Source organism: Pomacea canaliculata, linkage group LG10, assembly GCF_003073045.1.
Source record: "Pomacea canaliculata isolate SZHN2017 linkage group LG10, ASM307304v1, whole genome shotgun sequence".
Lineage (NCBI taxonomy): Eukaryota > Metazoa > Mollusca > Gastropoda > Architaenioglossa > Ampullariidae > Pomacea > Pomacea canaliculata.
This window is the reverse complement of record NC_037599.1, coordinates 7,068,642-7,087,945: the sequence shown is the minus strand read 5'-3', so window position 1 is coordinate 7,087,945 and position 19,304 is coordinate 7,068,642. Positions and strand designations below refer to the sequence as shown.

The following is a 19,304-nucleotide window of genomic DNA, read 5'->3' as shown; positions in this document are numbered from 1 at the left end:
AGCCTTGCTCCACAGGGGTGGTTGCTCTGGACCTGGCGGGGGGAGGTCATGCAAAGCCACCTGCTTCCAGCCAGGGGAGCCTGACTGCGGTGGAGGGCATGCGAATGCCAGCTGTTCCAGCCGGTGGCCTCTGGCGGTGGGGAGTGCCATAGCCAGAATCCCACTGTTCCAGCCAGGGGGTGCTCTGACCTCGGTGGAACCCCACCCTCCTTCCAGAGTGCCTGGGGATGCAGTCTTCCAGCCGGCTGCGATGGGATTTGCCAAAATCCCCAGCCTTCCACCAGGGTGTCTCGGACTGGGGTGAGGCCATGCCAGAACCCCAGCCTGCCTTCCAGCCAGGGTGGTGAACCTGCGTGGAGGCTGACTGCCTTCACCAGGTGGTGACTCTGAAACCTTGGCTGGGATGGCCATGCAGAATCCCCCAGCCCGGCCTTTCCACAGGCCGTGGCTCGGGACCTGCGTGGGGGAGTGCCATGCCAGATTCCCCAGCCCTCTTCCAGCCAGTGGTGCTCTGACTGGCGGTGGGAGTTGCCATGAGAATATCACGGCAGAGCCACCCACCAGGGTAAGGTCTCTTGCGGGAGGGCCATGCCAGAAATCCCAGCCTGCCTTCCAGCCAGGTACTGGCGGTGGGGAGTGTGCATGCAGAATACCGCAGCCTGCTCCAGCGGTGTGCTCTGGACCGACGTGGAAGCCATGCCAGAATCCCGGCCTTCAGCCATGGTGCTCTGACTGGGATGCCAGAATCCCCAGCCCTGACTTCCAGCCAGGTGGTGCTCTGACCTGGCAGGTGGGGAGGTGCCTATCCCATCTCCGCCACCCTGCCTTCCAGCCAGGTGGTGCTCTGACCCTGGGGGAGGCGCGTGGAGGGCACATGCCAGAACCCCAGTGCCTGACCTGGGGTGGGACTCGTGGGAGGTCCATCCAGAATCCCCAGCCTGCCTTCAGCCAGGGTGGTGGTCTGGAATCCCCAGCCCTGCTTTCCAGCGTGGGGGACCTGGCGTGGAGTGCCATGCCAGAATCCCCAGCTGCCTTCCAGCCAGGGTGGTGCTCTGGACAGTGGGAGTGGCAGAATCCCCAGTCCAGCCAGGGGGGACCTGCGGTGCATGCAGAATCCCAGCCCTGCTTCCAGCCAGGGTCCCGGCTCTGGACCTGGCGGTGGGGAGGTGCCATGAAACAGCCTTCCATCTCCCAGGTGTTCTCTACCTGGCGTGCGGATGCTGCCAGAATCCCCAGCCAGGGTGGTGCCTTCAGCAGGGTCTCTCTGACCTGGCGTGGGGGAGGTGCCATCAGAATACCAGCCTGCCTTCGCAGCCAGCATGGGGGGGGTGCCAGTGGGGAGGCCAGCCAAATCCCCACCCTGCTCTGGAAACCAGGGTGGCGGTAGGGGGGAGTCCATCCAAATCCCCAGTGCCTTCCACCATGCCAGAATCCCAGCCCTGCCTTCCAGCCAGGTGGGCTGACGCGTTGGAGTATGCCACCAGACCTGGCGGTGGGGAGTGCATGCAGAAGCCCCAGCAGGTCGTCTTCTGAAGCGCAGGTGGGCTGGGACCGTGGGGAGTGCCAGAATCCCAGCCTGCCTCCAGCCAGGTGGTGCTCTGACCTAGCGTGGTGGGGAGGTCCATGCAGCAAATCCCCAGCCCTGCCTTCCAGCCAGGGTGGTGCGGTGGGGAGGTCTGGACCTGGCCGGGGGGGTGCCATGCAGAATCCCAGCCCTGCCTTCAGCCAGGTGGTGCTCTGGACCTGGCGGTGGGGAGGGCCATGCAGAATCCCCAGCCTGCCTTCCAGCCAGGTGGTGCTCTGCCCTGGCGGTGGGGAGGTGCCATGCCAGACCTGGGGGCCATGCCAATCCCCAGCCCTGCCTTCAGCCAGGGGGTGCTCCTGGACCTGGCGGTGGGGAGTGCCATGCCAAGAATCCCCAGCCTGACGCCAGCCAGGGTGTGCTGGGAGGCAGAGGTGTGTGAATACTCAGGTTGCTTGGGTGTGGGGAAACTGGTGGAGTGCCATGCCAGAATCCCCAGCCCTGCCTTCCCAGCCAGGTGGTGCTCTGGACTGGGCGTGGGGAGAGGTGCCATGCCAGAACCCCAGCGCCTCCAGCCATGGTGGTGCCTCCATCCTGGAGCGGTGGGGGAGGTGCCATGCCAGAATCCCCAGGCCTGCCTCCCAGCCAGGGTGGTGCTCTGGACCTGGCGGTGGGGGGAGGTGCCATGCCAGTAAAATCCAGCCGCCTTCCAGCCAGGGTTGTGCTCTGGACCTGGCGTGGGACATGTGCATGCCAGAATCCCAGCCCTGCCTTCCCAGCCCTGCCCTTCCCCGCCAGTGGTGCTCCCCAGCCCTGGACCTGGCGTGGGAGGGATCCAGAATCCCCAGTGTTGCTGCTGGCCCTGCCTTCCAGCCAGAACCTGGCGTGGGGGAGGTGCCATGGAATCCCCAGCCGCTCTGGACTGCGGTGGGGAGGTGGTTGCCAGAATCCCCACCCAGGTGTGCTTCCACCAGGAGGTGCCATGCAGATCCCAGCCTGCCCAGCCAGATCAGCCGAATCACCCCCAGCCCCCTCCTTCCCCCAGCAGGGTGTGCTCTACCTGCGGTGGGGGAGCCCATGCCCGCCAGCAGGTGGACCTGCGGTGGGGGGGGTGCCAGCCAGATATCCCAGGTGGTCCCGCGTGGGGGAAGGGTGCTTCAGCCTCCAGCCCTCCTGGCAAGGCATCATCCCCCCAGCCTTCCACCACTGGACTGGCGCGGCCAGACATGCCAAATCCCAGTGTCATGCCAGATCCCACCTGCCTTCCAGCCAGTGGTGCTCTGACCTGGCAGGGTCATGCCAGATCCCCAGCCCTGCCTTCCAGCCAGGTGGGTGTGACCTGGCGGTGGGGATGGTGGTCCATGGAATCCCCAGCCCTGTCCTTCCATGCCAGGTGGTGCTCTGGACCTGGCGGTGGGACGGGTGCCATGCCAGAATCCCCAGCCCTGCCTTCCAGCCAGGTGGTGCTCTGGACCTGCGGTGGGAGTGCCATGCCAGAATCCCCAGCCCTGCTTCCAGCCAGGTGGTGCTCTGGACCTGGCGGTGGATCCATCCAGAATCCCCAGCCCTGCCTTCCAGCCAGGTGGGTCAGAATCTGAGAGCCTGGCGTGGGAGGAGGTGCCATGCCAGAATCCCAGCCCTGCCTTCCAGCCAGGGTGGTGCTCTGGACCTGGCGGTGGGCGGAGGTGCCATGCCTAGAATCCCCAGCCCTGCCTTCCAGCCAGTGTCGGCTCTGGACCTGGGCTGGTGGGAGCCATGCCACCTGCCTTGCAGACCATCCCCAGAAATCTCCTCCGCCTTCCAGCCAGGTGTCTTCTGGACCTGGCGTGGGGAGTGCCATGCCAGAATCCCCAGCCCTGCCTTCCAGGTGGTGTCCAGGGTGTGCTCTGGACCTGGCGGTGGGGGAGGTGCCATGCCAGAATCCCCCAGCAGGTGGGCCTGCCTTCCAGACCCAGGGTGGTGCTCTGGACCTGGCGGTGGGGAGGTGCCATGCCAGAATCCCCAGCCCTGCCTTCCAGCCAGGTGTGCTCTGGAACCTGGCGGTGGGGGAGGTGCCATGCCAGAATCCCCAGCCCTGCTTCCAGCCCAGGGTGGTGCTCTGGACCTGGCGGTGGGGGAGGTGCCATGCCAGAATCCCCAGCCCTGCCTTCCAGCCAGGGTGGTGCTCTGGACCTGGCGGTGGGGGAGGTGCCATGCCAGAATCCCCAGCCCTGCCTTCCAGCCAGGGTGGTGCTCTGGACCTGGCGGTGGGGGAGGTGCCATGCCAGAATCCCCAGCCCTGCCTTCCAGCCAGGGTGGTGCTCTGGACCTGGCGGTGGGGGAGGTGCCATGCCAGAATCCCCAGCCCTGCCTTCCAGCCAGGGTGGTGCTCTGGACCTGGCGGTGGGGGAGGTGCCATGCCAGAATCCCCAGCCCTGCCTTCCAGCCAGGGTGGTGCTCTGGACCTGGCGGTGGGGGAGGTGCCATGCCAGAATCCCCAGCCCTGCCTTCCAGCCAGGGTGGTGCTCTGGACCTGGCGGTGGGGGAGGTGCCATGCCAGAATCCCCAGCCCTGCCTTCCAGCCAGGGTGGTGCTCTGGAACCTGGCGGTGGGGAGGTGCCATGCCAGAATCCCAGCCTGCCTTCCAGCCAGGGTGGTGCTCTGGACCTGGCGGTGGGGGAGGTGCCATGCCAGAATCCCCAGCCCTGCCTTCCAGCCAGGTGGTGCTCTGGACCTGGCGGTGGGGAGGTGCCATGCCAGAATCCCCAGCCCTGCCTTCCAGCCAGGTGGTGCTCTGGACCTGCCGGGGAGGTGCCATGCCAGAATCCCCAGCCCTGCCTTCCAGCCAGGGTTGGTGGTGCTCTGGACCTGGCGGTGGGGGAGGTGCCATGAATCCCAGAATCCCCCAGCCCTGCCTTCCAGCCAGGGTGGTGCTCTGGACCTGCGGTGGGGGAGGTGCCATGCCAGAATCCCCAGCCTGCCTTGCCAGCCAGGGTGGTGCTCTGGACCTGGCGGTGGGGAGTGCCATGCCAGAATCCCCAGCCTGCCTTCCAGCAGGGTGGTGCTCTGGACCTGGCGGTGGGGGAGGTGCCATGCCAGGAATCCCCAGCCCTGCCTTCCAGCCAGGGGGTGGTGCTCTGGACCTGGCGGTGGGGGAGGTGCCATGCCAGAATCCCCACCCTGCCTTCCAGCCAGGGTGGTGCTCTGGACCTGGCGGTGGGGAGGTGCCATGCCAGAATCCCCAGCCCTGCCTTCCAGCCAGGGTGGTGCTCTGGAATCCCACTGGCGGTGGGGAGGTGCCATGCCAGAATCCCCAGCCCTGCCTTCCAGCCAGGGTGTGCTCTGGACCTGGCGTGGGGGAGGTGCCATGCCAGAATCCCCAGCCCTGCTTCCAGCCAGGGGGTGTCTGGACCGGTGGGGGGAGAGTGCCATGCCAGCCCTGAACCCAGCCCTGCCTTCAGCCAGGGTGGTGCTCTGACCTGGCGGTGGGAGGTGCCATGCCAGCCAGCCCTAGCCTTCCAGGGTGGTGCCAAGGCGTCCCAGCTGCCAGCAGCCCTGCCTTTATGCCCCCCCTTGCCATCAGCCCCTCCTGGCATTGGTAGGACTGTTCCATCATGGGCTGGTAGGAAGCCTGGTGGTGCTCTTGCCCGGTGGTAAAGCCAGGCCGACCCACCCACCCCGCCTTGGGTGCTTGGCCCTCCCTGCCATCAGCCCCTGTATGATGGCTGAACAGGAATAATACCTCCTTTGACAACTTTAAAGACTATACCATTTTTTTTCTAAAATTAAAAAGTGCTATTGACAGTGCACTTGTTGTTCTTCGTTTTTCTTATTGTGTATTAAAACTGTCAACAGCATTCAAAAGTTCGTTCTTATTATTTTTATTTTCTTGGAAAAGTGTGTCTATGTTGTTTTTAAATTGTTGTATTACATCTTCATTCTGTCTGTTAGTGGTGAAGCTAGTCCGACTCCCCACCCCGTCCTTGCAGCCCCCTTACTACAACAATTGTTGCACTAGTTACCAATCTGACAGTCAAAACAACGGTTTTAAACCTATGTCTTAGTCCATGTTTTTATCGACAACTAGCCAACTTTTCATGCAAATGTTAAGGCTTTTAATGTTTTATATATATTGTAAAAGAAGAAAACGCAGCTTTTTGTTACTTCTAACCTACTTGTAGTTAAATATTGTCTCGGTTGTTTTGGGCCCTCCTTTATTTTACCTTTACCTGTCATCAGTTTTATGCCTGGAGTTGTTTTGACTGTCGCAATAAACTTTATGCAGGCCTTCATGGTGTTTGAAAGTTGTTGAATTAGCGACAGGACAAGTTCCATGGCTTCCAAAGTTTGAAGCGGAGGGTTCCTCTTGCCGAGGTCGCTTCTGAAGTTTGTCCCTTGACTGAGATGTTTACAAAAACAAATGAGCATCCCGGTGATATCCTCCCCTACTGCTACGCCACAGGAAGCTGAAGATGCCAGTCCTTCATTGGCAGCCGAGGGTAGAGAGATACCCTGACCCCTGTAAACCTCCCAGACACACTCATAATCGCCGGTCTCTCGGTTTCCAGCTGCTTGCCGTGTCAGGTGAGAGCAGATTACAGCCCCCCACCTGTGTATGTGTAGAGATTTACAGCCAGGCTATATACATTACAGTCATGACAGTGGAGATTACAAGCAGTCAACAACCGCCACAACACGTCACACCTCGCGCACTCCTAATCCTCGTCTGTGATGCCGGTTACAGGTGAACGCACGTATCAAGCGAAGAAAAAGTTTTAAAAAACAAACTACAAACACGATCTGCGAATGGTTTTGTCCGTATCTCATCAGACAACAGGTACAGACATGCCGTCTCGCTTGGATAATTTACGCGCTGTGGCTCAGGTATGTGAGCAGTTTCTGTTTTTGTTTGTTTTTGTTGCTGGATGCGCTGGCTGTACCTGTGGCACGAGGCCAGGTGTGTGCAGTTGCAGTGGGTTGTCTCTGTACAGGTGAGAGAGAGGGAGAGAGCGTGGGGGAACGCCGGTTGTTGGTGACGACAGTCAGTTGCTGACAGAAAGACTCATCGACAGGTTAAAAAAAAAAAAGTTGAACCCAAGTGCAAACCTCCCGAAACACGTTAACCGCTCAGAGAGAAAAGCGACGGTTGTCTGTCGTGTCTCTCCTCCATGTTACAAGCAGACGTACGCGTATGTAACTCTTACAGACTATAGAATAACTTCTCGTTAGTTTTCGTTCATTCGCTGTGTTTTCTGGTTTTAAATTTTTTTTAATTTTTTTTTTTAGCCGCTGCTGTTGTCTGTGGTCTTCTGAGGTGAAGTATGTGTGACGTACAGTGTGCAGCTGTGACGTGCGGCGTTTCACACAGAAAGTACAGTGAGTACTTCATGTTCTTTCTCCATCTACTTTTCTGTTAACACGCTTGGTAATGAAATGTTCTGCTATCACTGTTTATACATTGGATGATTCTGCAATCAGGGTCGTTGGTTGGGATATAGAATGTTTTTACTGTTGTGTCGGTCACACGAGGACCTCTGATCGCCAGGTGGCGTGGCAGGTTTTAAACTAGCCCAGTGATAGACCTGTATCCAGTTTCGCTGTCACGTGATTAAGATATCTAGTTCATCGTATTGGCAAGACGGTAATTCTTCAGACTGCTTGCTGAAAAATAGTTCTTAGGCGATAGTCATCGACTGCAACTGTAAGTGTAGTTCGTCTTGAAGTATGCTGTGTTCACTCTGGAATTCTGGGAGAACACATTTGACACAGTTCACCGTTATAAATCAGTGGTCATATCCACATATAATGGTGATATTCCGTTCACTGTTTGTGTAAAATCATGTTAGGGGAAATATTGGGATATCAGTGTTATGCCAATGCCTTCAAGAAAAAGGCGCGCACACACACACACACAAACACACACACACACACCTTTTGTCCATCCACAGACTCACAGTTCATGTCGGAGCCATCGCGACCTTTCCCCTCGTCCGAGGGGCACGACCCTGACTCGAGGTGGACTCTCACTCTTCTTCATGCTCTCCTGTATTCACGCTCTGCCTCTTGAGCTCTACTGCAACTCCACACGACGACCACCACTACCACATCCCCACCCACTGCGTACCAACGCTCTGTGGAGGGAATGCTGCACACGTCACGCGCATGCTCGTTCATCACTGAAGTGCATGTACATGCACATCACATACAGCACAAGCTTGCACGTGTGCCCAGGTAAGGGCAGTAAGATGGGGCAGGCGTCCGGCGAGAGTTAGTACCTGGAAGGATTTACCTACCAGCTCACTGAGCCTACATATCATGTCGTAATTCCTCGCGTGCATATGCGCGGGGTAGTGGGTAGGTCAGGTGTGGAGAACTGGGGTGGATGAGGGAGTCATGTGCAAATCTTGCTCGTCAGCCGACACGAACGGTTGTGGATACCCTTTCCGCAGGGCATCCTCTCTCCCCTCTCCCCCAGACTGTTATCTCTCCTCGTGTTGTTACTTATCACGATGCATGTCTCACATACCTCACCTACCTTCAAAGTGTGATGCTAGTGCTACACTCGGAACAGGCTTACAATACCATGTATAACGGTAATCCACTCATTTACTTCGGAGGTAGTTGTTTTTAGCTGCATGGTTGTTGACTGGTTCACCACTTTTTTTATCGTTTGAGAAAGATTCAAGGCCTAATGGTTAAAGAGCTTTCTTAACCGAAAAAATATCGTTCAAACGTTTGTTGGTAGAGTTGTGTTTTCTAGTCACAAAGGGGGATAACTGCTATGGAGGTAAACATTTGACACTTTTGAAATATGGTCAGCATGTTGCCCAAACATTAGTCAAAACATCCAAACCGACTAGACTGGTTCGTACTTTATAAACTAGTCAGAATGACAATTCAAGATATTCTAGAAAGAGCAGCGCAAGGTATGTGTCATCCCTCTGGTCAAGGAAAGACAACTCTGAGTCCAGCAATCTGAGGAGGCAGCGGATTTAATCAAGATGTAAATAAACTAGCGGACAGCTCACAATAAATATGATTCATTAGTATCACTCTTTCAGTGGTCCAATTTTTGGCTACATAGAAAACTACCTTCTGTAGCTGTAGGTCTGTTTTATTGGTGGAATTAAAGTCGGCGAGAAGGGAGGGATGAGGTATAATGTCCTTATTCCGTGGCCTAGAAACGTTGAGCCACTTATATCCCTCCATGGTAGTCCAATACTTTGTTCCTTCGTGCTTTCTTAAAGTCCTTCTCATCAAACAAATCGTTGGCACAGCCGTTACAACGTCCTGTGAGACCGGCGGCCAAGAGGTTCGGTGAGTGTGTTCTGCCCGAGGGGGCAATAACTCAGGTAGGCCGCCCAGCTAGATGCAAGGCACGAATGTGTGGTAGTCTTCCCCACACACATATTCTCTCCACTTTACCCCTGCTTCAGGTGAGAGAGAGAGAGTTTTCTTAAGTGTGTGAGTGAGGAAATGAGTGAGAGGAAAAAAACGAATAAAGGAGTGTTTGAATGCATGTCCAGGTGGTGTTTAGAGATTTTAAGAACAGAAACGCCTTTCTACCGATGTTGTTTATCTGCATGTTATGGTTGCACTGAGTACAGGTTGCAAATGTAAATTCTAACATTCACACTTCCCAGGTTTAAAAAACTCGCGATACCAGACTTCCTTTAATCGCGAGCGGAAAATTGGACCAAAAAGTAAATAAATAAATAAAACACATCAAATCGCCGAGCCTATCACATCCTTGCCACTCTTTTCATCGAGTTCAAAAAGATTTATCAAGAAGATATAAAAATAAAAGTTCAGTCTGAAAGGGAACCCCCCCCCCCTAAAAAAATTTTTTTCCACATTCCTGTGAACAGGCATGCGATGCTTTGTCCTTTGCTGGAGGGACTGGGAGCAGTCCACATGTCCTCCCGGTACATCACATACAGCTGACAGACAGCACGTGGGGATGATAAGCCACTTTCTTCTTTCCAGATGAGGGAGGGAGACTGATCGGGAGGATAAGTCCTTGTAATCTTTTTTGGGAATTTTTTTTTTCAAGTAACCACGTGAGCGCTTTTGTGCAGGAACGAACGGGGAAGGAATTGTTTTAGAAACCGCTCATGGTTGTTTCTTTAGACGATATGTAGTTTAGTGAAAATGTCTTTAGGTTTATTTTTACTTAGCTACATTAGAGCGTCATTAAGTAATTAATTCAAAGTTGTGATTTCTATTTATATATTTAAAACGACATCTATTGATATACATACTTTTCTAAACCTGTCTGACTGTTTCAAATTTATCTTTCGTCACATCTACGCTTGTCATATACCCTGCAAGTTCAAACAGACTGAAAAGGTTTTGGGAAAAAATTTCAAAAAAAAAAAAAAAAAGAGATCCTAGTGATTGTAAGAATTCGTGAAGATATGAAATATTATAATCTACATGGTTCCAGGCGGACTGTTGCCGTGTGAAACAATGTCAGACATTTCACACATCTCTTACCTGAAGCAAATTCAGTCTGAAACCCGAACTAGTTGGAGGTGTGGCCGAGCTGCAATTCAGGAAAGTGAGGCCATTATTACCCCGAAGACAAAAAAACTGGGCGAAAACTCCAACCGTTTCGATAAGAAAAGGTTCGTTTGAACCCCCCAACGGGGGGACAAGCCTGCAGTCATAAGCAGACGCCACTTAAAAGAGAAAAAAATGTACCCGGGAGGTGCGAAGGAAGTTATTTCCTGGAGCTGGGATTGAAAAGGGGGCAACGAGGGCCTGAGTGTTTTATTTGCAAGCTGGCTGAAAATTCTGAATTGAAGCCGAATGTTGCAGAATGCTAACACACTGAACCTTTGACAGAAGGTCAGCAAAGGGGGCGAGACATCTCTTGTATTTAATACATTTATATTTTTTAACTGTCACACCATATAATGCAAGGTGTGTTGTTCAGGATTGTACTACAGGTAAACGCGGCGATTTTGCTCACCTGGCTGGCGTGCTTTTAGTTACTGATAATAAAAAGTACAGAAAGCCTAAGGTCAGAGAGTGCTAATACATGAGGGATGGACAAAGGAGAGATTTTGTAGAAATATAAACTGGGCAGTGAGCTTTTTTGTAGTTTACACCCGTCTGACAAGACTCTGGTAGCTGGGGAGGAGAGATGAGGTGCGGAGAGAGTGTTCTAAAATATCACAGAAATGGGGGTATGGGGTGGTGATGGAAAGAGAGATCAAGCAAGCAGTGGTATACCTACAGGCTGATGGTGACTGTACACGTGTATCAACAGTCAAACTCACCTTCACTCTGCACCTGGCAAACTTTTCTGAGTGGGATGGTCTTTACTAGCTGCTTGTCATTAGGAATGGTGGTCAATCGGATAGGTCGGGTACAGAATGTCGACAAATCTTTATTAGCATTTTAAAAGCATTTTAAGCACGGATGAGAAAAAAATGTCGAGATGAAAAGCTTTCTTGGCATGAATAAGAAAAATATACAATGACAAAAAAAGTCTTACCATCAATAAAAAAAAAAAAGCAAAAAACCATTGAAAGAGTGGATGAAAAAAAAAAACTGTAGACGAATTGATGAGATGAACATCATACTAATTTGTCTTTCAACACATAATACCCGGGCTTAGTGAGTCTTTGCCCGCCGTTGTTGTTGAGCATACAACAGTCCATGTTCTACCCGTACCCAACAACAAAGAAATACCCGACTCACGTTTCCACCCGTCCCACCCCCCTGTGTATATTTTCCTAATGTTTGCTGGCTCAGGCTTGCATGCACCGAGCCAAGAGGCCGGGATTTCATATTGGTGTTGGTCAAGACAGGGGTTGACTTTCTCGGATTCCAAAGAAAAGTAATTTCCTCAGAAGCCTGTGGATGTCAGGGTTGTGAGACATCCCCGTCCCCTCAGTTATCGCCGCTCTTTCATCGACACATCAATCATGCGGTCGGCTTCCCCCACCGACAACTTCATTTAAGAGGCATTTGGCGACAGCAGCCTTCTGGACAGTCGTGATAAAAATTATGGGATGGCTTAATACACAGCAAAGGACTCTCTCTTTGTGCTCGGTAAACAAAGCTGATCGTTTTGTCAACTTTGTGGACTCCAATGTTGTTCGCGAACATCCAACCCTTCACCGCGGCTTGTCCTCGCCAATAACTTCTGTTCACGATCCGTTTGTGTCTCCTTTCTTCACGAGGATTAACTCTTGATAGCTCCGCCACCCCAGAGGCAAACCTAGTGGTGGTGAGCTCACGTCCAGGGGTAGGTGGGGTAGGGGGGAGTTATCAAAGCAAAAATCTACCCCCGTGGCACAGGTAACAGACGGTTTGGGGGTAGGTAGCCTGGTTCACACGCAACCTTTGAATAACTACCTGTCCTGCTTCGCCCCTTCACGAGTAATAAATATTTCCTCGCACGCAACAGGTGTAGCGGTTGTTGTTTGAACTGGCCATGTTTTGTGTGTGAATTGTTCTTTTTTTTTTTTTTTGGACAAGGTTTTCATTCCGGGTTTTAGAAATGTGGTGAACCCTGCTGTTCGAGTCTCGCCAGTTGCTGCCAGCGGGTAGAGGCGATAGTTACAAACAGGAGGCCGAGAACGGGAGAGGGAGGCGAACCGCGGTACTGAACGCAGCGTGGTGTAGTTCTCTCACCTTGCTCTTCCATCCCTCGTGAGCTCTTACTCCTTGGCTTCTGAAGCTAAATGATTGCATCACATTCTGGCACTCCTCCTCACATCCCCTACCCCCCACACTCATATCCCAAACATCCACCGACGTCTGCCAGCTTCGTGGGAACTCGATGTGGTGCGGGGTGATGGTGCAGGTACGTCAACAGTCGAGCCAGGTGAGTAGCAGCCGTACAGGTAGATTGGACAGAACTTTGTCAACTAGTAGATAGTAGATAGGTTTTGTATGAAACACTAATTGTGTCAAAAATGTGCTGCTAGAGATGTTTGGTTAAGTGTAGTTGGTACGGGTATGGTTGGTGTTACAGGGTGGGGACTTGCTGGCGTGTTGTACGTCAGACACCAACAACAACCGCAGCTGCTAGTCGTTCTTCTGTTGGTAGATAGTAGGTAAAATCAGGAAAACTGTATCATAAACTACAGTGAATGAGATGGAGAATAAAAGGTGAGATATTTTTGATTGTTGTAGTGGTGGTTGTTGTCGTGAAGAAGGAAATCTGCTGCCGCTGATGATGAAGTTTTGTTTCATATACAATGTTTTTGGCGTAGTACACCCAGACATTGTTGTTGTTGTTTCACGATGATGATGAGGTGATGGAGGAGGGCAACCAGGAAAGAAAAGATGGTGTTTATCATTGTTTATTCATTAATATGTTTATTTGTATAGCGCCTTTTCTCACCACTGAAGGCGAACTCAAATCGTTTTCACCCCCCCACACACACACAAAGATGTAAGAGCACAAGTAAAGAATTTGTCATTCGCACCAACATAATGACATACAAGCACACACATACACATGTAAAATTTGCAATGAGTAACAGACACCAGATTACTTGTGTTTGGAGTTTGGAGTGAAACAAGGTTGTAATTTAAGTCCTTTGCTGTTCTTTATTTTTCTTTATCAACATGACACAGAGCTATGACAATCAGTATGTGGTGTAGAATGTAGATGATCCTCACTACACATGACATCCTCTTTCTGATGCACGCAGACGACATCGCTGTTGTTGCTGATTCACCTGGTGGACCAGCGGAAAGTCAATTGTCTAGAAGCATTATGAAACAAACAGGGACCTCACAGTGAATATTAAATAGTTTTTTTTAAAGAAAGTGATTTCATCAAAGATTGTAAAAAGTGGTACTCTGCTGATAAAAAAGAAAAAATATTTTGAATCCAACTAGAATTACCTGAGTGTTATCTTCACACTCATCACGCTCACCGGCGTGACATACTCGAACTTTACTCCACTGGGTGTCAATAGTAGTTTGCATTTGAACAAACCTAGTGACAGCTGGGAGAGTGAACTAATGATGGTCACAAGTCTGCCCCGAATATACTTGAGTCACATACATACCCCGTTCTTTATCCGCAGAATATCGTGCCCCTTAAGGGGTTTCTTCTGTGTGAAAATGTGAGGTGATAGCTTTTGTTGTGTAGATATGAACGCTTTGAAATAAGATTAAATGGAAAAATGTTTATATTTTGTTATGTAGTGTATTTTTGTGGCACTGTTAGAGAAAGAATGCTAAAGGTTCGTGGTAACAGACTTACCAATGAAGACGTTAATAAACGAGCTGAGAGAAGCAGTGGTAGCGGTCGTGTGCACTGGTGGGGATGGCAGTACCGTCTGTTGTTGCTGCTGTTGTTGGTGTCAATCTTGTCTTCTATTTTTAAAATTTAATTCCGAAAATTTCAGAATTTTGGTATTGATAATAATAGTAATAATAATAATCTGTCACGCAATCTAAGAATGTTGCTGTGCTCGGCCCGCCTGCGGATCTCGTGCTCACTCGCCCGTGTCAGCCGGCGATAACCATCAGCCCCCGCGCGCTCACCGCACCCCAGGCGCATGCGCTAACTGGCTGTCAGACAGCAAACAGTCTTCAGGCGCGAGGTCTCGCTCGTCGGCTGTCAGATTGGGAGGAAGGGTGAGGGATCACATCTCTGCTCGCGACTATCGTCAAAGAGCCATAATTTCTTCGGTTTTTTTTTTTTTTTTTTTTTTTTTGTTCTTTGATTTTTTTAGAATTTTTTCTAATAATTTTGTAGAACTTACATCTAGTCGTTGTGGATTTGCCGGTACTGTCTGAGCTACTGGGTTCACATAGTGGAAGATACAAGTTAGGAGGGAGAGGGTGCAGGCCATGCAGCCCCCTCGTACAAACTTTTTTGTTGTTGGGAGGAGAAAATACGGTGTTAGAGTCACTGCACACGATCGCTCATTATCTTCCGTCGGCAGACAACTGGTATTTTTGCGGCCAGGGGCAGTAAGCTACGTTTTTTTACGTGCTCAGGCGTTGAGGCAATACGACTGTGTGGCTCTCATTTCCAAGCTTGAGCCTGAAGTAGAAGAGATTTCTCTACTTAGAGTTAACCCGTGTAATAGGCTGGAGCGGTAAGAGCTGCCTGTCTTTTTTATATACAGGGGAAGAATTTTCTGGTTGCATTTCAGAACTTGTGGTTCCAATTTCATAAGTTAGCAAAACAGAAAGCAGACGTAGGGGAATCGACACGGGTGCAAGCGGTTCACAACCGGAGTTTCTCGAAGTAAAAAAAAGTAGAAAAGTGTGTAGTTCAATCAGACGACACAATGGAAAACCGGACAGATGACATTCTTCTTTTAAACAATTTGTTTCAGATGATGTCCATTGGTTGAAGACGAGGTCGCCGTGGCTCAATGTGGCGACAACCTGAATGACGTCAGGGGTAAAAAAATAATTTTTGAAACACGACAACCTACAGGAAGTGGCGTCCGCGCATGCTCACCCGGTGCTAAATACGTTGCAGACAGCATGGAATAAACTAGAGTGGTGCTCCCGACGGCACGACCAGCAGAGCAGGAAGTTCACTTTTGAAGAGAACCTCGATCAGAACTCTGGGGCAAACGCCCTCTACGTCACTTCCCCTCCCCTCATGCTGCGCCTGACGTAAAGAATGACGACGCAGGCCCATGCTGGTCACGTGATTCGTCGCCAGGATGACGGCGCGAGCGCTGAGTGCGCTGAGTGTGCTGAGCCACTACGTGGAGACCGGACTGCAGTTTTACGTCCTGTTGAGCTTCTACGCGGACAACGTCCTGTCCTTCCCCGTAGTTCTGGTGGCGCTGTGTCTCATCGCCACCGCCTTCGTGGGCAGCAACTGCGCGTCTTTCTTCCTGGAACTGAAATTCCGTGGGGAGCCTGGCAACAGCAGCTTCCGCGTTCTCGTTGTCTGTGGGGGGCTGCACGTGGTGCAGCTGGGACTGGCATGGCGCGTGATTCGTCTGATTTGTCGTTACGAAAAGCGAAACCAGTTCCACCTCGGGATCCTCCGGCTGGTCCATGTTTCCTTGCAGACGTTTCCCTACGTGATTATCGTGGGCCGCCCACTGGCCTCCGGTAGCGTGCCACCCCAGCCGCTGGCGGTGTCGTCGCTGGTGGTCTCCCTTACCTCGTCGGCGGTGGCGCTGTGTGCATACGCGCTACGTCACCACCTACACGAAAGTCTACTGATGGACATCGTCAAGATGAGAACCAGCAAACTACGGCGCTACCTCGGAACCCTTCTGCTGCTGACGGGGACCCTACTCTGCCTGGCCACCCGGCTTGCGGCGCTGGTCCTCATGGCGGCAGAGTACAGCTTCTGGGCGTGTGTGCTTCCCAGCGTGCATCTCGCTGCGTTCTTGACCATCCACTTCCTGTTTCTTCGGCGTAAGATGTGCCAGAAATTGCGTCGAACACCGGTGTGGGAGCTAGTCCTGGCCGGGGTAGGCCTGTCCTACCTTCAAGTTTTCGATTTGGTGGAGGTAGGCTTCCGGTCGCTGCAGTGCCGTTACGTCGCCTTCTACGCCGCCATGCTGGTGGAGAATGTCGTCATGATGGCCCTGTGGCTGCTCTTCTCGCCCGTGGAGTACATCGCCAAGCTTCTGGTAGTTGTGGGCCTCTTGGTGATCTTCCTGTGCGCTCTGGTCGTCAAGTTCACCAGCTGCGGTCTGGTAGCTGACCCAAGGGTCAGGGGCAACCCTGTCTCTGACTCCGCGGATCTGGCATCCATCTTCCAGCGCCGCAGCCCCTCTCAGGAGGCTGGAGAGGTCGGTGATGTGATCCGCCACCGCCAGGAGAGAAGCGGCAACGGCTTCAACACCGTCAACGCCAGCAGCAGCAGTGGCCAGAGGAGCCTCTCGGTGGTGACCATCAGTTCTCACAGCGGCGATTGTTTCAGTCATCGCTACCATCGTCGTCGGCCCCATCACTGCCGGCGTCACAGCGACTGCAGGCAGGGGGACACATCACACACCACGTCCACTCTAGTATCCGACGTCGCCACGTTGTCAACGTCGCAGGGACGCAGCAGCCGCACAGATGCCGCTATGACGAACATCGTTCACTCAGACACAGGCCCGAGCAACAACGGTCCGTACTCAAACCCAGTCAGATGTTTGCTTCACGGGGACAGTCGAAATAATTTGACGGAAGTCGTTAACACATTCTTCCATGGCTACACCCCTCGGAGGTTCTCCTCGCCTTCGGATGGCGACCACCTCGACTGCTGTCTGTTTGATGACCCGTTGTCTGCCTCCCATGTTGTGACGTCGTTTGCTGAAAGCCGCCGGTTACGTAGTTCTGGATCCTCTGGAGTCGATGTTTCAGCTCTTCAGCTTAACCGATCGCATGTCCGAAATACAAGCATGTCCACCCAAGCTTCAGTAAAGAGACAGAGACACAAGGAGGTGCCGGCGCATACGCATGAGCAGACGATAATAAACGTTATATGTCTTCCTCGCGGAAAGGAAATCAAAGATCTGGCAGCTTCTACCTCTTCAGCAACGAGGAACGCTGGCTTGCTGGACACAAACCAAGCGGAGAGATGTGTCGTCAAAAAGAGAAAAACGTTACCCGGATCACTGGACAACCGCGTTAAAGCTCGGCGGTTTTCCTGCGACGCTCACAGAATGCGTCATAAAGCCTGGTCCGGCTTGAGGCAGTCGAGGTCAGAGTCTCTGAGGAACCACAAAGCCCCGAGCCCCCAGTTCACGTGGAGCACGTCCTCCACCCTGGACAGCCTTCAGACGTCGGTGGAGAAGTACGCCTCGTCTACCAGCAGCTCGTCCAGCGAGGAGTCCCCCTACCGGTGGCCTTCAGAGACGAGAGGTGCGAAAGAGAGTGAGCGAGCGGCCACGTGGCCCAGGAGAAAAAAACCAGCACCTGGCACACGTGATCATGACGTCATCCTGCCACGCGAAGGTCTGTCAGCGCTGGACGCCGTGCGCCTGTGGTTGGACAGCGTGTGCGATGACGTCAGCTTGGAGGTCGCAGAAGAAGGTCAGGCGAGGGCTTCAGGCTCCGCAGACTGCGCCGTGGTTAGTTCTGCTTTCTCGACAACTTCCGGTCAGACCTCCACGCCTTGCCCGGAAGCAGAAGAGCGCAAAAGGGGGAGCACTCGCACAAAAAGGCAGAGTTCTCGTGAGAAACAGGGGGACTTGGAACGTGCAGGTAAGGATCGAAACGGAGTGACTCTACGTGAGACATCTTCCACACCATTTACTGGAACCCTTGTCTTCGACTGTCACTTCCGGTCGCCGTGTCCTTCCGCCGCTGACACGTTTCACACTGGGGAGCAGCTGATGGAGGGTGAGCTTGGGGCGGACATGGAGTGTGGACATGTGTATGAGCGTGAACTGCAAACAAAGTACACATTTCTGCCGTTTGTTCAGCTTGACATGTGTGAATCCCTTGTGTGAAGTTATCTGAGATACAGTCATTTGTGATCATTAGAACGATTTTCGGTTTAGAAAAAAAATCACTATTCGAATGAAACGTCCCGCCACGCGCGCTGATGTGTGTAATGCATGTTTGAGTGGCCGGTTGTTTGTAGAGAATATGTATGAATTGTATATCAGATTAAAATAATATTTATTTGCAGAGGCTGAAGATAAATACACCTGATTGGTTAATGAAATCAACAAAGGGGATAAAAGTCTCACGCCCAGCAATCATGTCCTCATTGAGGAAGTCTTGAGGAAATCAAAGTCTTCAATGATACTTACCTGCATAGTGACAAAGAGTCAGACATATTATTCACGACAATAACATTTGAGGTACACGTTCACATTTGCGAAGATACAACCAATCTGTGCGTGTGCCAGTGTGGTGTGGGTGTGTGTATAAATGTTCCTGTGCCAGAGTAGGGTGTGTGGGTGTGTGGTGGTGGTTGTTGCCCCTGTGTCCTTTTGTCTGTGTGGGACTCTGTGCTTTCGTGATGTGTCCATTTCTCTCTTTCTCTCTCTGAGTCTGTTCGTTATTTGAGCGGCTGATTCAGAGTCAGCCTAGTACACAAAATTACCTTTCCATGCGACTAAATATTTCTGCATGCGTGTCTGTGCATCAGATGCCAGCTCTTCGCTGTCATTATCCCTTGACTTAAAAAAAAAAAGAGAAATATTTCGCGATGAAGAGAGGCAATTTCAGTTACGAAGCAGACAATAAGGCAGCTGCCACCGCAACATTTCCAGACACTCCAGGCTTCTCACAATCAAGTCCACAGCTGTGTACGTCACGTAACCTGTACGTCACGTAGCCGTGTATCTCCTGACAACAGTTCTACTCGGGTGTTTTGGTCATGCGCAGCAGCACCGACGAGAGGGCATTCCGCTCTACGTTCCCTGCACTTGCAGTGATCTCCTCTCGTATAAACAGCTGTCTCCCGGGCAGATGCCACACCAGATGGTGATGCCGGCGCTTTGCATTTTTAATTTTTTTATCCCTTCTTTTCTCTTACCTGCCACAGGAAAGCACGCGCATTCCTCCGCAGGTATTTGGCGTTAGTGTTCACCTGTGCATGCCTGGTCATGAGTATTTACCTGGCTTGCTGGAATCAAAATAACGTATCTGCTTTATCGGACCGCTGCATACCTGGCCTTTCGGCAAGAGGAGAGAACCACGCTTGGAGCCGTGAAATTGTCAGCGCAGCAGTTGTTTCCCCTGCAATGTAAGACTTGGGGCTTGAGTTGAGGAATGAAAATAAGGCAACCTCCACTATCTTTCAGTTTAGTTTAGTTTGGTTTAGTTTAGTTTAGTTTAAAGAAACAAACATTTCGTACAAGTTTTATGCTTAACCTGTCTTTACAGTCAGTGTTTACTT

The 19,304-nt window shown here is 52.0% G+C and overlaps 1 protein-coding gene across 5 annotated transcripts; it reads left to right on the top strand.

The window, feature by feature from the left end:
- Nucleotides 1-6,091: 6,091 nt before the first annotated feature.
- Nucleotides 6,092-18,253, top strand: LOC112574457. 5 transcript variants are annotated; one of them, XM_025255543.1, is made up of 3 exons: nucleotides 6,092-6,385; nucleotides 6,788-6,877; nucleotides 14,824-18,253. In XM_025255543.1, the coding sequence occupies exon 3, from the start codon at nucleotides 15,163-15,165 to the stop codon at nucleotides 17,902-17,904; it is 2,742 nt and encodes a 913-aa protein (XP_025111328.1). In that variant the 5' UTR covers nucleotides 6,092-6,385; nucleotides 6,788-6,877; nucleotides 14,824-15,162; the 3' UTR covers nucleotides 17,905-18,253. The 5 variants fall into 5 exon arrangements, with proteins under 5 accessions (XP_025111328.1, XP_025111330.1, XP_025111329.1 ...); XM_025255545.1 differs by lacking the exon at nucleotides 6,092-6,385 and adding an exon at nucleotides 6,465-6,492; XM_025255544.1 differs by lacking the exon at nucleotides 6,092-6,385 and adding an exon at nucleotides 6,549-6,690.
- Nucleotides 18,254-19,304: the final 1,051 nt, after the last annotated feature.